The sequence below is a fragment of the Rhinichthys klamathensis genome, unplaced genomic scaffold, assembly GCF_029890125.1.
Source record: "Rhinichthys klamathensis goyatoka isolate OS25496 unplaced genomic scaffold, OSU_Roscu_1.1 h1tg000567l_1, whole genome shotgun sequence".
Taxonomy (NCBI): Eukaryota; Metazoa; Chordata; class Actinopteri; order Cypriniformes; family Leuciscidae; genus Rhinichthys; species Rhinichthys klamathensis.
This window is the reverse complement of record NW_026607033.1, coordinates 223006-237672: the sequence shown is the minus strand read 5'-3', so window position 1 is coordinate 237672 and position 14667 is coordinate 223006. Positions and strand designations below refer to the sequence as shown.

At 39.4% G+C, this 14667-nt stretch overlaps 1 protein-coding gene across 2 annotated transcripts in view; it reads right to left on the bottom strand.

Annotated features, from left to right (window-relative positions):
* The window catches only part of pcsk6 (proprotein convertase subtilisin/kexin type 6), a 91491-nt gene that overhangs the window by 6811 nt on the left and 70013 nt on the right, over positions 1–14667 (bottom strand). For both annotated transcript variants that reach the window (XM_056239597.1, XM_056239598.1), the window contains 4 exons: positions 14176–14372; positions 8939–9026; positions 6421–6524; positions 4634–4763 (listed from right to left, as the gene is read on the bottom strand). In XM_056239597.1, the coding sequence (XP_056095572.1) occupies positions 4634–4763; positions 6421–6524; positions 8939–9026; positions 14176–14372 (519 nt within the window). The remainder of the gene's footprint in view (positions 1–4633; positions 4764–6420; positions 6525–8938; positions 9027–14175; positions 14373–14667) is intronic.

Here is a 14667-nt window from a genome sequence, read left to right as displayed (position 1 = left end):
TTATAAAATATACAAGCTCTGATTGGCGTAAAAAATGACAACAGCTCCAAGGCCATTCATAACAGTTGAAGTGTTGAAGAACAGCTGTAAAAACGTCCTTGGCCCTCCGTATGTGACCTCTGGGTACTAATACAGTATTTACTATATGTACAAACTGTCATTTGCTGGTATATGAGTTCAAACAGGATGTCTTCCACTGTAGATTGGTTACCTCAGGGCCATACTTTACCTCTGCTTTACGGCTGTCTGATCTATTTGCCTCCAGTGAACATCAACCGTACTCAGAGAAGAACCCGTCTCTACTGCAATCACCATCCATGACCTTCATAAAAGCCTCTATTTTCTTTAGACAGCGTTCATAAAGCAAAAGACTGTTGATTTATAAATTGTGCAGTGCAGAGGCGGCTATCGTCTCCCACCTCCCTTATGCTGCACATTACAGGAATCTAAAATGCCGTGATGGAGTTGTAAATCTCACCCATACATGAAAGATCTGTGCTGGTTCTCTCTGATTTTATCTGCAAAACAGATAGCTTATTGATCACTGATATGGAGATAAAAAATAAAGCAAGTATAAACTAAAAAAAAATGACTCTGTACATTTTATGAGGAAAATAACTTTAATGTAACCTTTAAATATTAAACATCTTTAATCATAAATATCTTAAGAAAAATGTTTAATCAAATGCATTATCATTTTAAAGCATCATAAAGGTGTGCTCCAGTTGTCACTTTCAAAAATGTATAAAATTGCATATTCATAACCCAAGAACCCAAATGGCGAGTGACATCCCAAGTAGCCAATCAAATCGCCGCACTGATAAGCCTTTTTGCCATCCACTATATTGTCCGTCAAGCTTTACTGAACAGTCGGTCACATACAACCTTTTTTTTTTTTTTGGCAAATTCCTCTACCTATATGGTATAAAGGTGTTGTCATGGCACCTGTATTTCCAATTAAATCAGAGTGCGCGAGGTGAGAATTATTAAAAGGGGCATATTATGCCCTTTTTCAAAGGCTTGATTTTGTTTTTGGGGTCTACTAGAATAGGTTTTCATGCTTGTATGTTCAAAAAACACATAAAGTTTCTCATATCTGACATTGTTGCAGCACCTCTTTTCCCAGTCTGTCAGTAACGCTCTGTTTAGCTCAGGTCTCTATGAAGCCCCTCCTTCTGAAAGCACAATGTGCTCTGATGGGTCAACTGCTTCAAGCGTGTTTAAAGGAGTCATAATGTGCAATTTTCACTTTTCCATGAGAATCAATGCATGTTATGATTGACTAACGATTATACATTGGCCGGGATGCCGATATTCAAAAGTGAAGCGTTTGTTTACCCCAGGGTTCTTAAACTAGCCCACGTGCACGCGCACTCAAATACGAGATTTCAATTTCTCCCCCGACTTGACGTCAAGACGGGGCCGGATATACCATATATGGACACCGCAGAGGAGGCCCGCCCTGCCCCTCTCCCCATCATATTCAGTCAAGAAAGAATCAGAAACGTAGTGCACACGTGAGTTGCTCTGTGGTTGACTGTCATAATCCACATTCTAATGTTTTTTCTTTACCCAAAACTGACCAAACTACAAGGGACAAGTGGATGAAATTTATTTTTAATGACGCTGTTCCAACAACCATCTCAACTTGCTCAACGTTAGGTGTCTGCGCTAAACATTTCACAAAAGAATCTTTTACAAATTTGGGGCAATATCAGGCGAAGTTGGCATCGAAGCTACGTTTGGAAAAAGGTGCCATTCCAACAATCAGGGACTTGCCTGAATTTGAAACGGTAAGACTGTGTTTTTATTTCTATATTTTGTGTAACAAACAGCAGCTAACTACTAATGCGGTTAATGGACTCTACGAATGCTAGCCACATCTTTCCACTTTGTTTTACACTACAGTAACGTTAGTTACGGTACAGGAGTAGAAAATGATACAGCTATTATTTAATATAATCGTATATAATATAACAATGACAACATATCATTGTATTGATTTTTTTATATAATAGATAAGGATAGATAAATTTAAAAACAGTCAAGAATTAATAAACAAAGAAAAACATAACGTTACATGTCTGCAGATGAAAATGATTAAATATCTAAAAAACCACAACGTCAAAAAAGGCAAAAACAACACATTATAGCAAACGTTAATCTCTATAACCACTGTAAGCTGAAAATATAGTAGACTACATCTCCGTTAATGTAATCTACATTAAATTAAAGCTAAACTTATGTGGGAGAAAATAGCAAAAAAACGTTTTAGCTCGTTACTGATGTTAATGTACACTCACCGGCCACTTTATTAGGTACCCCATGCTAGTAACGGGTTGGACCCCCTTTTGCCTTCAGAACTGCCTCAATTCTTCGTGGCATAGATTCAACAAGGTGCTGGAAGCATTCCTCAGGGAGTTTGGTCCATATTGACATGATGGCATCACACAGTTGCCGCAGATTTGTCGGCTGCACATCCATGATGCGAATCTCCCGTTCCACCACATCCCAAAGATGCTCTATTGGGTTGAGATCTGGTGACTGTGGAGGCCATTTTAGTACAGTGAACTCATTGTCATGTTCAAGAAACCAATTTGAAATGATTAGAGCTTTGTGACATGGTGGAAGTAGCCATCAGAGGATGGGTACATGGTGGCCATAAAGGGATGGACATGGTCAGAAACAATGCTCAGGTAGGCCGTGGCATTTAAACGATGCCCAATTGGCACTAAGGGGCCTAAAGTGTGCCAGGAAAACATCCCCCACACCATTACACCACCACCACCAGCCTGCACAGTGGTAACAAGGCATGATGGTTCCATGTTCTCATTCTGTTTACGCCAAATTCTGACTCTAACATCTGAATGTCTCAACAGAAATCGAGACTCATCAGACCAGGCAACATTTTTCCAGTCTTCAACTGTTCAATTTTGGTGAGCTCTTGCAAATTGTAGCCTCTTTTTCCTATTTGTAGTGGAGATGAGTGGTACCTGGTGGAGTCTTCTGCTGTTGTAGCCCATCCGCCTCAAGGTTGTGCGTGTTGTGGCTTCACAAATGCTTTGCTGCATACCTCGGTTGTAACGAGTGGTTATTTCAGTCACTGTTGCCCTTCTATCAGCTCAAACCAGTCTGGCCATTCTCCTCTGACCTCTGGCATCAACAAGGCATTTCCGCCCACAGAACTGCCGCTCACTGGATGTTTTTTCTTTTTCGGACCATTCTCTGTAAACCCTAGAGATGGTTGTGCGTGAAAATCCCAGTAGATTAGCAGTTTCTGAAATACTCAGACCAGCCCTTCTGGCACCATCAATCATGCCACGTTCAAAGTCACTCAAATCACCTTTCTTCCCCATACTGATGCTCGGTTTGAACTGCAGGAGATTGTCTTGACCATGTCTACATGCCTAAATGCACTGAGTTGCCGCCATGTGATTGGCTGCTTAGAAATTAGGTGTTAACGAGCAGTTGGACAGGTGTACCTAATAAAGTGGCCGGTGAGTGTATGTCTCAGTCAAAAAAATTGTCTTTACCATTCAGAGACATGTTGATGTAGACGTCCTTCAATTGACTGTTGTTCCTCTTCCGTTTCCAGCTCTGGTTCAGAGTCTGGCTCAAACATATATGGTTGAATCCCGTAGGTCGCGGCCAGGTCGGGTTCATTAACAATTTGCGCCATGATCTCTTTTTGGAATGATATGCTGAAGTTACCTGCGGTGTCAAGCCCCCTCCTTCCTGCCACCAATCAACGCGCCCCTCATTTGCATTATTAAAATGACCGTCCACGACAGCCAAAACCTCGCATCAGATCTCGCGAGACAATAATGCATTCAGAAATAACGGGTCAAACGAGCTCTGTGTTTATTTTTTTCCAATTTTTCTTTTTTAGAAGGGCATGAAATGACTATAATAGAGCGTGGGTATCAAAGTTAATACTACATTATGACCCCTTTAAGAAATTACCATAACCGCGAGTTCCTTAACGCAACTCAACCAGGCCACGCCCCTATATTCTGCTTATGCCTTAGGCGGGAATTATTTGAATGACGAATATTGTGACATGTACGTTCCCGGAAGAAAACTGGCGTTTCAGGGCGTTCAGAAACAGTGCTTACATATAGAGAATAACTCCATTTGAAGTGAATTTGTGCTTTGTAACTTTGCAGACCTTTTTCATGGTAAAAAAAAAGCATAATGGGGACCCTTTTAATACTTCGTTAAACTCTATCAGAAACAATCTCCATAAAATGATTGGCGGTCATTTGTCCTATGTGCATAGATGTTTATTGTTTGCATTCATTTATTCATTCCACCACGGTGAATGTTTGGAGGATAAAGGCTCTTGCAGTTGCACTTCTTTACTTCATTGCAAGTTTTTCAACCACTGTGTTAACAAATATTAATGTTACTGTAAAATGCAGAATAATACAACTGCATGGAAATACTAGGCTAGATACGCCAAGACTTGTTGCCTCGTAAGATCATAATGAAAGTTGATTACGCCTGCCACTAAGGGGCGAATTCCAGCAGTGGTGTCCGAATGTCATGTGCAGTGGAAAGGCGGCTTTGGTTTCGGTCTGAATGCACAACTTTCAATAGTACAGTCGTCATTTGAGACGTGTGCATGACTCACTTGCGGCACATCCTCTGTGAGAATCCCGCTGCCTCGCTCCTGTAGTACCCGGGAGCACATGTCCGAACGCACCGCCACTCCTGCTGTAGGAAGTCAGGCGCACACTGAATGCACTCCTCCAGTCCCGGCCCTGCAAACACAAACACACTATTAGCTCAATGCTGGTGGTCTGGAATCGGTTTTCCATTATTTATATTTGTATTTCATTGGGGTCTTTGCTTGAGGCGTATTTGGGAGGGCTGGTGATAGAGGCTGATGTTAACAATGTTATCATTAATCAGTACAACAACAGTGGCCTGACACAAAGTACCGGGTTCAGCTGAAGATGACAGATGATTCGCTGCACACAAGATCAGTCGACAAAGGTGACTTTCTTGTCTGCTTTCTTGCCAGCTGATCAGCTCATCTCTAGGATTAAAGCAAGACTACAAGAGACTTTCTTCTGTAGGCCAACCATGTGATCTCTTTTAAAGATGCTTGCACACGATAATCAAAAGCACATATGCTATCATTGAAAAGTTTGGGGTCAGTAAGACTTTCTTTTATTTGAAAGAAATGTATACATTAATTCCTCAAGTATGCATTAAACTAATCAAAAAGGTTTAATGACAGTAAAGGCATTCATAATGTTACAAAAGATTTCTATTTCAAATAAATGCTGTTCTTTTAAACTTTCTATTCATCAAAAAATATGAAGCAGCACAACTGTTTTCAACCATGATAATTCATTCATGATAATTGATTATTTTAAATTGTAATAATATTTCACAATATTACTGTTTTTATTTTTGCAGCACAAGAGACTTCTTTCCCGACGACTATTGAATGAAGTTCAAGTGCATTGAGGGATTGACGTCACGTCTCCACAAATGCATGTCATGCTACTTTATGTCTTAAAATGCTTAGGCAGCTCAATATAGGGTTTGAAATAGAGTCCATGACTATGTTAAATGAGGTACAAACACACACACACTCTAACACACACACACACACACATATTCGGGTTAATCTGTCAATTTACTTCCCTCCGCCACGCTGTGTCTACAACATCAGCTCTCCACATTTCAGCGAACTTGGAAAGCAAACAACTCACGGCTTATCAGTCGTCTCTGGTGGGCTGGTATAATTAACTAAGTTAATTAAGTTCTATGGCTGAGTAGCAATAGTGATACAGGACTGGCAGGGGCTCTTTCACTCCCGCTGTCCTGAAAACAAGACAAACTCTTTACTCTTGCGTTTCTCACTGCGAATTGATTCTGCTCCTGTGGTAAGCAAGTTAGGCAAGACATCTGATCTCATTCCTCTACATCTGCATTCAGTTCATTTCATATTCTATGAGTTATATTTGAGTCAGCTCTGCACATGCAAAGTCCTGTGAGTGAACTCAATGATTCTGAATGAGACTCACAATGATTTATTGATGTATATCAAGGTTTCTAAACTCTGGCCCCTAAGGCCCTCTGTGGCAGTTTACCCGTTTGTAATTTTCGAATTATCCTGAAGATCTTAATTAGTTTGTTCTGATGTGTTTTTGTTCAGGGTTGGAGATTAACTATTCAGGATGGTGGACCTTGAAGACCAGAGAAGAAAAAAGCTGAAAATTGGGCCGTTATCAATTAATCTGTATTAACCCTTAAGATACTACTAGGAATGTTTGTTTATTGTTTGTTGTATAAAATTATGCGTTTGTTCTGAATATAATTGATGAAAAATTGCTTGTGGCTGTGATATTTACCGCAAGTACAGCAAATTGGAATAGAATAGAATAGAATGGAATAAAAAATGACCTGTGCATGTGGAGCAGGAGATGTGGCAAGGGCTGCACTTCATTTCTTCCAAGTTAAAATAAGTTCCATTGGAACACTCCGGAACGCAGGTCATTCCTGCCAGACTTTAATCAGGAAAAAAGAGGAGGAGGAAAGATTAAACTCATATCACAATTCATTGCAAGTGGTCACATCATGGAAAGCAAAACAGTTATATCAAAACATAAACATGTGATAACCCCATTTACATATCAACACTTGTTTATGCAACTTAAGACTATTCACACCAAGAGAAAAACTAAATATATAATTGTTATTTGTAAAATTGTATAGCTATAGTATTATTATTATTATTATACCAGTGGACTTTCCATTATATTATAGAAATAAATAATAAAGTATTTTAATATTTAGAATAGTATATTTGTGTATATAATGAACTATTTCCAAGTTGACACTGTAGCCAACATGCACAAAAATACTGTTTACCATAATTATTAATATTATATTATAATTATATTATAACATCAAAGTGGAATTTCCATGATATATTATAGAAATAAATAATAACGTTTTTTAATAAAAGAAAATAGTATATTTGTCACTTTACCATGTCAATTATTTTACTAACCCTTAACAAATATAACATTATTTCCAAGTTCACACAGTAACCAACATGCACAAAAATAGACCATTCATTTGTTAACTGCTATTATCACACGGCTCTGTGGAATACTTGATTCTGATTGGTCAATTGCGCCATTCAGCGGTATGTTATCCCCTGATAACAACCGGTAAAAACTGATAACACAGGCTCATCCGGGTAACTGTCACTTAAGTCTGCTCTTTACGCTTGCTAGGAATGGTTTTTCCCTGTGGAAGTTTTGTGTTTAAAGAGCTAATACAATATTTCGACTCAGATCAATATGTCATGCCTAATTATTTACTTATGTGGCAAGTAGCCATTTAATAAGCGGGATGATGCACATCGAGCCGGTTGTTATCGCAGAATAAACCCCTTCAGGCTGACGCAAGATCCTGATCACCCTGTCAGGGTTTATTCTGCAATCCGGCTGGATGTACATTATCCTTTACTTATATTGTTTAACAATTAACATTATTCAATTAATCCAAGTTATTATTACAGAGTGGTCTTCTATTATATATTTAAAAAATAAATAAAGTATTTTAATACTTGTCACTTTAACGTGCATTATTTCACTAACCTTAAAGAAAATAATACATTATTTCACACTATATCCAACATGCACAAAAATAGTCAATTCAATTGTTAATTGCTTTGTTTAACAATTAATCTCCAGATAAAATGTATAATTGTGACAGCTCTTGCTCCAAACATGTAGATGTGGTCTAAACGTCCCCTTTAAGCTTTTAGTGCTCTAAATATGGCACAGACTAAAACCGATGTTGAAGTAAATTATATTTTCAAACAAATCAGAGATACCAGTTAATCTGAATCCGAGACCAGGCTTAATGTGTGGCTGAGAAACAACTCAACAATCTTCTTCACACTGAGTCTTGGCTCAAAAAACTGTTTTGTTAAGGAACTGTGGGTCAGTGGTTGAAAATGACAGGGGAAGAGAACCGTTTCAATAATCATTCGAGCAAGTATGACGCAGAGAATGTGAATCTAAAAGACTCCAGGCATTCGGTCTCTATCCGCGCTTCAAAACACAGCACATCACAATATATAACCCTGACAGATTAAATGCTGTAAAGAGGTCACGGCGTACAGCATGCAGCGTTTTACCCTTCACAAGACCAGACTGCCTTTCAAGAACTAAAGCCCGGTCTGTCTCAGTACGGCTCGACTAAACCACAGTAAAGACTGCATACATAAAGATGACCAGATGCATTCTAGATGTCCTAAACCGACACAAAACCCCAAAGCCTCACTTCTTACGCTATTTCATCTGCACCAGTACGTCATGAGAATTCAAAACTTAATATATTGTGCAAAGAGGGGTCACAGTTCTGGGAGTGAAAGTTTATTGGTTACAAGAGACTTTTAAATGCTTAATAGTTGCAAACATTTGCTTTTATTTAGACTGCAATTAAAGGAATAGTTCACTTAAAAATGAAAATTCTGTCATCATTTACTCACCCTCAAGTTATTTCAAACCTGTATGAATTTCTTTCTTCTGCTGAACACAAAGGAAGATATTTTGAAGAATGTCAGTAACCAGACAGTTGATGGACCCCATTGACTTCCATAGTAGAAAAATAAATACTATGGAAGTCAATGGGGTCCATCAACTGTTTAGTTACCGACATTCTTCAAAATATCTTCCTTTGTGTTCAGCAGAAGAGAGAAATTCATACAGGTTTGAAACCATTTTCATATTTAAGTGAACTATTCCTTTAAGCAACAATCCAGCACCAAATACAACAATAATCAAATGTTCTCGGGACGCATTCTAAATGACCACAGCAGTTCAACACTGGACATGAAGTTGAGCATTTCTTTCTAATCAGTTTTTTTTTTTTTTGCAGTGAACATGCTTTTTATTTGTATTACCTGAAGCCATCCTTACAGGAAGTGCATCTGTCTGCATCTCTCAAGCATTTCAAACAGTTCTCATGACACTTCAGGCAACGTCTCTGGCCTGAAAGGAAAATGACAGGAAGATCACATAGACAATCAAAGACAGACATACTACCGTACTACTCATACAATAGAGGTCATGCACACGACGTCACAGTAAGTAATTATACCCTAGGTTATATTTTGTTTTGAAAACTCGTCAATTAATTATTCATCATTTTATATTCTGCGTAACTGTAAAGTTTTTGTCCGTGTTTATTAAAAAAAAAAAATTATGATGAGCCTTGTGTTCTACAAAGGGGTTGATCCAGGAACATGTTGCACTTGGGGAAATCAGGTTCTGCTGGATAATGTTAGTGAAACCCAGTCTTCCATACAAAGCAAATTTAGATACATAAATAGATATGTACACAAAAGAGTTCTTAAATAGATTCAATTTACACCGCAGAACTCCGTATTGTCTTCATGACGGTAACAGCTGACAGTTATCCACATGACTTTAAAAGTGTATATAAATACAACTAGAATATCAATTGATGTCCTTGTCACTTTTATCCCATCTTGAAGATCGATCAAGCATCAAGTCAGCACTTCCAAACAGCTTTACATAAAGTCATAATGTTATGTATAATGCCTCGGTGCTTTAATATGTTTTAGGGCTGGGCGATAGGACGATATACCATTGATATAAGTTATCATCTGGATTTAGACCCATATTGTATTTATAGAGTTCTGGCGTAAAGTGTTCACAGACTTTGCTTTATGTATTTCCCTTGCGTCGAAATCAGTTGCATGTAATGTCAGGAAATCCGATTCCTGGCCACGTCAATGTCCATGGACCACTGGTTCTTTTCATTTGTAAGGAACAGTCGAGTTCAACTGCCTTATATTTAAGCAGATAATTGTTTGTTTTACTCTCGTTTTCACAGTTTCCCCAATTAATTCCAGTCATGCTGCAGGATGTTTTGCCACTCAGTCCTGCTGAGGGGGCGTCCCGGCGAGAAAGTGACGTCAGTGCGTACCCTTTATACCCCCAATATTGCTGCAGTCTTCACGGTTCATTCTTTACGAAAATGTTTTGTCTGTGCACAATAACATTTCTCATTTGATATGCGTCCTATATTTGTGTTCAAATGTGCAGCATACCAGATTGCACCGGGTATGGTTTCCCACAATGCAATGCTCTCAGCTCGCATTACAATAGTGATGCATGAATTACAAGCAATATCTGTGAAACATCTCTTTATTCATCATTTGATTATACTAAAAAGTTAAGATGCTTTTTGACTGCGATGTTTGGCTTTAGCATTGGAAGGCAAGCGTAACATGACCAATAAGTTCCCACCTGTTCTAGCAAAACATTACACACAGAAGACAATATTCCTCCGCCCAGGAGAGCAACCACCAAGGAAAGGTGTTAAAACCAATTCTCGCCCAGGACAACTGGAAGCTGCTAGGGACTGGAAAATGCTGGCTGATCTTGATCAACGGCTTATTTTTCCACCTGAGATTGCCACCACTAACCTCCGACCAGATATTGTTTTGTGGTCTGGATCAGCACGCCTTGTTCACCTGATAGAGTTAACAGTGCCATGGGAGGATGCTGTAGATTAGGCATATGAGAGGAAGAAACTGCGGTATGCTCATCTGGCCACTGAAGCAGAACAGCGAGGATGGAGAGTCCAGGTTTATCCAGTGGAAGTGGGTTGTCGAGGATTTGTGGCACACTCTACAACCCGGTTCCTCAGAGACGTCGGATTCAGTGGCCAAGAGTTGCGTCGCACAGTAAAGAACTTATCTGAAGCAGCAGAGAGGAGCAGCAACTGGCTGTGGTTGATACGGAAAGATTCTGGCTGGCTGTGTACAGGCCGCCACGCTACGGTTTCGAAGAATTCTTGAAAAACTTGAAGAGTCTGTTGGTTTATTTGTATAGTTTGCATAGTAATTACAGTTATTACGTTTCTGTGTATATTGCGTGAATGAGGGTTGGTGTTTGGGCAGATATTGTGTTTTGCGGTAGGTAGTATGCCATACGGAACCGTTGCCACTGAACCTACTTTAACGAAGACAGTGGGGCTCGACAGCCTTAGTCAAACGGGTTGGCGCGTATGGTTGGGTTGCGGAGAGATTGTGAGATTGTGGTTAGGTCACATGTGAACTACGAGGAAGGAGCAACCTCAGCAGCAGGAGGGATGTAAAGGTCAGTAAGCTGGGCGGAGTTGAGTGGGGGAGGGAGGGGGGTGACTCTGGGACGCCAGAGTCACTGTCGAGCCCTCTTGAGGTGTCGTGGGCTAGTCGACGAAACACTGAGGACGGAAGGTGCCCACTTGAAGACCCTAGAGATGTCCCCTACTCGGTTGTCCGTTGTCGTGCTGGTCCACCGGGGAGACCACACTGTAGTTGCAGCCGTTGTGTGTGCTGACGCGCCAAGTACACTGCAGCCGTTAACGCCGGACAGAAGGAGATTCACATCACCATATGGAAGGAAGCGTAAATGGATGGAGAAGCATAGGTTACTGTAAAGCTACGTCTTAGTTTGTGCTTATCTCGGCGAAAGCCGAGTACAAATCAGCATGAAGTTTTAACATCTACTCTCGTGTAATGGAAATCATTACACAAAATTTTTAGCCCACAAGGTTTAGAATTTGGATTCTAGAAATCTAGAATGGTGAACGGAAGATACTTTAGCACAAGGAAAGAGAAAAAATTTAATTTTATATCCAAAATACTTGAGCATGATGTCACCACTGGTCCCCCATGATTTTTGAGGTACGCCAGTGCTAGTGCACTAGCATTCAATCATAGTTTTTATATTGCTTTTAATTTTCACTGATTACCAGTGAGTGAAATATCTAAATGCATCTGGATGCAATTCATACTTGGGTATGTGCAAATTTCATCCATTCAAGTTGCCACTAAACACATATCCCATCATCAACATCTGTTTCACATGCACGGCTCTGCATGTGTTCAACAGCTGAGGACAGCGTGCACAAACAGTGATAAACCAAGTCTTTGCTGGCTTTTATCATCCTCGTACACATCACAGGCGGACTGTGAAAGACGTTCAATCAACAAGCTGATTTGTGGAGATAACTAGAGCACATCTCTATCCCAGCATCTGTTATCAACAAGATGGAAACAACAAGGGACAATAAACCCAGAACACCCCACATGCAAATGCAAAATTAGTCAGACAGATGTAAACGACGCTATTCTTTTGCTCTGTGCACATGGGGCGCCACGCTTCAGTGCTGAATGATGCAAACATGCTCTGTTCTGGGATTATATAGGCAGTATTTTAAAGGAAGTTGATAATAAATGAAAATTCTGACACTATTTATTCACCCTCGTGTCGTTTCAAACCTGTAAAATCTGCTCATAGTTTTAACATCATTATTTTCATGTTTAGGTGAACTATTTCTTTAAGGCATCATTAGCATGTTCCAGATTTTCTTTGATTATATATATTTATATTAGGGATGCACAATATTGAAGAAAAATACGATTGCGATAACTCATTCTATAATGAGATATTCGATATGCGATACGATAATGCGTGTGTAAAATTAATTCAAATTATGTTTAAAAACTGAAATTGATATAACCAACAAACATGTTTCACATTCTTTTTGTGAGAAGAAAGCATCCCCACAACTTCTGAAAGTGAACAGCTGTGTTTAACTGTAGCATTAGCTCCATAAAAAGTAAGTGTCATTTTAATGTCAGTGTAAACCAGATGGTTTAGGGTTTCAGGTAGGCCTACATTAGGTTTATTTAACAACAGAAATTGGAAAATTAAAAGTAAAAAATAAAACACTGCTCAGTCTTCACTGTATGAATTAAATATATAATGATTCTTTTTAAATGGTTCAAGCTGAAAGGCAACAGTAACTTAAAAAAGCACTCGTTACAACTGAGATCTGCAGAAGGGCATCTCTGAACGCACAACATGTTGAGCCTTGAAGCAGATGGACTACAGCAGCAGAAGAACACACCGGGTAACACTCCTGTCTGCTAAACAGGGAACTGAAGCGGCAATTCGCAAAGGCTCACCAAAATTGGACAATAGAAGATTGGAAAAACATTGCCTGGTCTGATGAGTCTTGATTTCTGCCAAGACATTTAGATGGTAGGGTGAGAATTTGGTGTAAACAACATGAAAGCATGGATCCTTGTATCAACGGTTCAGGCTGGTGGTGGTGTAATGTGTGGGTGATATTTTCTTGGCACACTTTGGGCCCTTTAGTACCAATTGAGCATAATTTAAACGCCACAGCCAGGATAGGCTATTGTTGCTGGGCTGGCCATGTCCATCCTTTTATGACCACAGTGTACCCATCTTCTGATGGCTACTTTCAGCAGGATAGCGCACGATGTCACAAAGCTCAAATCATCTCAAACTGGTTTCTTGAACATGACAATGAGTTCACTATACTCAAATGGCCTCCCACAGTCACCAGATCTCAATCTGATTGAGGACCTTTGGGATGTGGTGGAACGGGAGATTCACATCATGGATGTGCAGCCGGCAAATCTGCAGCAACTGCGTGATGCTATCATGTTAATATGGACCAAAATCTGAGGAATGTTCCCAGCACCTTGTTAAATCTATGCCACGAAGAATAAAGTGGCTGGTCAGTGTATATATACACAACTTTTCTTTCAGGATAATCTTGTACGTGGCTTGAGTTATGCATCCTTCCCAAAGATGTATCTGCCCGATTCTAGCCTTACTAAAGAATCACCAGATCATCACCAATCCTCCACCAAATTACACAGTGGGTGCAAGAGACTGTGGGTTGTAGGCCTCTCCAGGTCTCTGTCTAACCTTTAGTATGTATTGTTTGTTGGCTCTTCTATGATAAATCGCTTAACTTATGATGTTTCTCATTTGTAAGTCGCTTTAGTTTAACAGCACCAGTTAAATCAATAAAGGGAAATAAATGGAAAATTACCTCATAAAAGCATTAAAGGATTATTGGAGTCTTTCTGTCGATTTCAGTCATTCTACTTAACAATAACACATATAATTCAATGTTTTATAATTTCTTTGTAATTATTTGTGAAATTTACTAGCAATATCTGAATGAAAATGGTTTTTAAAGTACATCCTACACCTAATTTATTGGACACATAAGGTAATTCAGAAAGTTCAGCTCAATAAACATGCAATGCAACAATGGGAGTCCCATCTTTGTTGGACTCACCCTCGTCATTGAAGCAACCAGTGGGACAAGTTTCCACACAGGCGCTCTCCTTTGAGTAGAAATAAAGACCTCTCCGGCAAGATCTGCACTCATTCGGTCCACGACCGACACATTTCTCACAGCCTCTGTTGCAGCGACGACATCTACGGGCGTCTTCGTCCTCAAAGTAGCCTAGTGGACAGTGACTAACACATGTCCTATGAGGAGGACAAGAGATGAAGAAAAATGAGGGAAGCATGAATCTATTTATATATTTGACAATGGGGAAAGCAAAAAAAATATTCTAAACTACAGTAATATACTATATATTCTCTATATATAGTTGACTATTTTGCTTAAGTACATTTATAAAGTACCATACTATAATACCATTATATTTTAAGTGGGAAACATAAAAAAACACTCATATACCATGACTTTGGACATTTGGACTCATTTGGACATTCTGCCCACAACTATCTATAACAGTAAACTCATTCTCATTCTAGACGA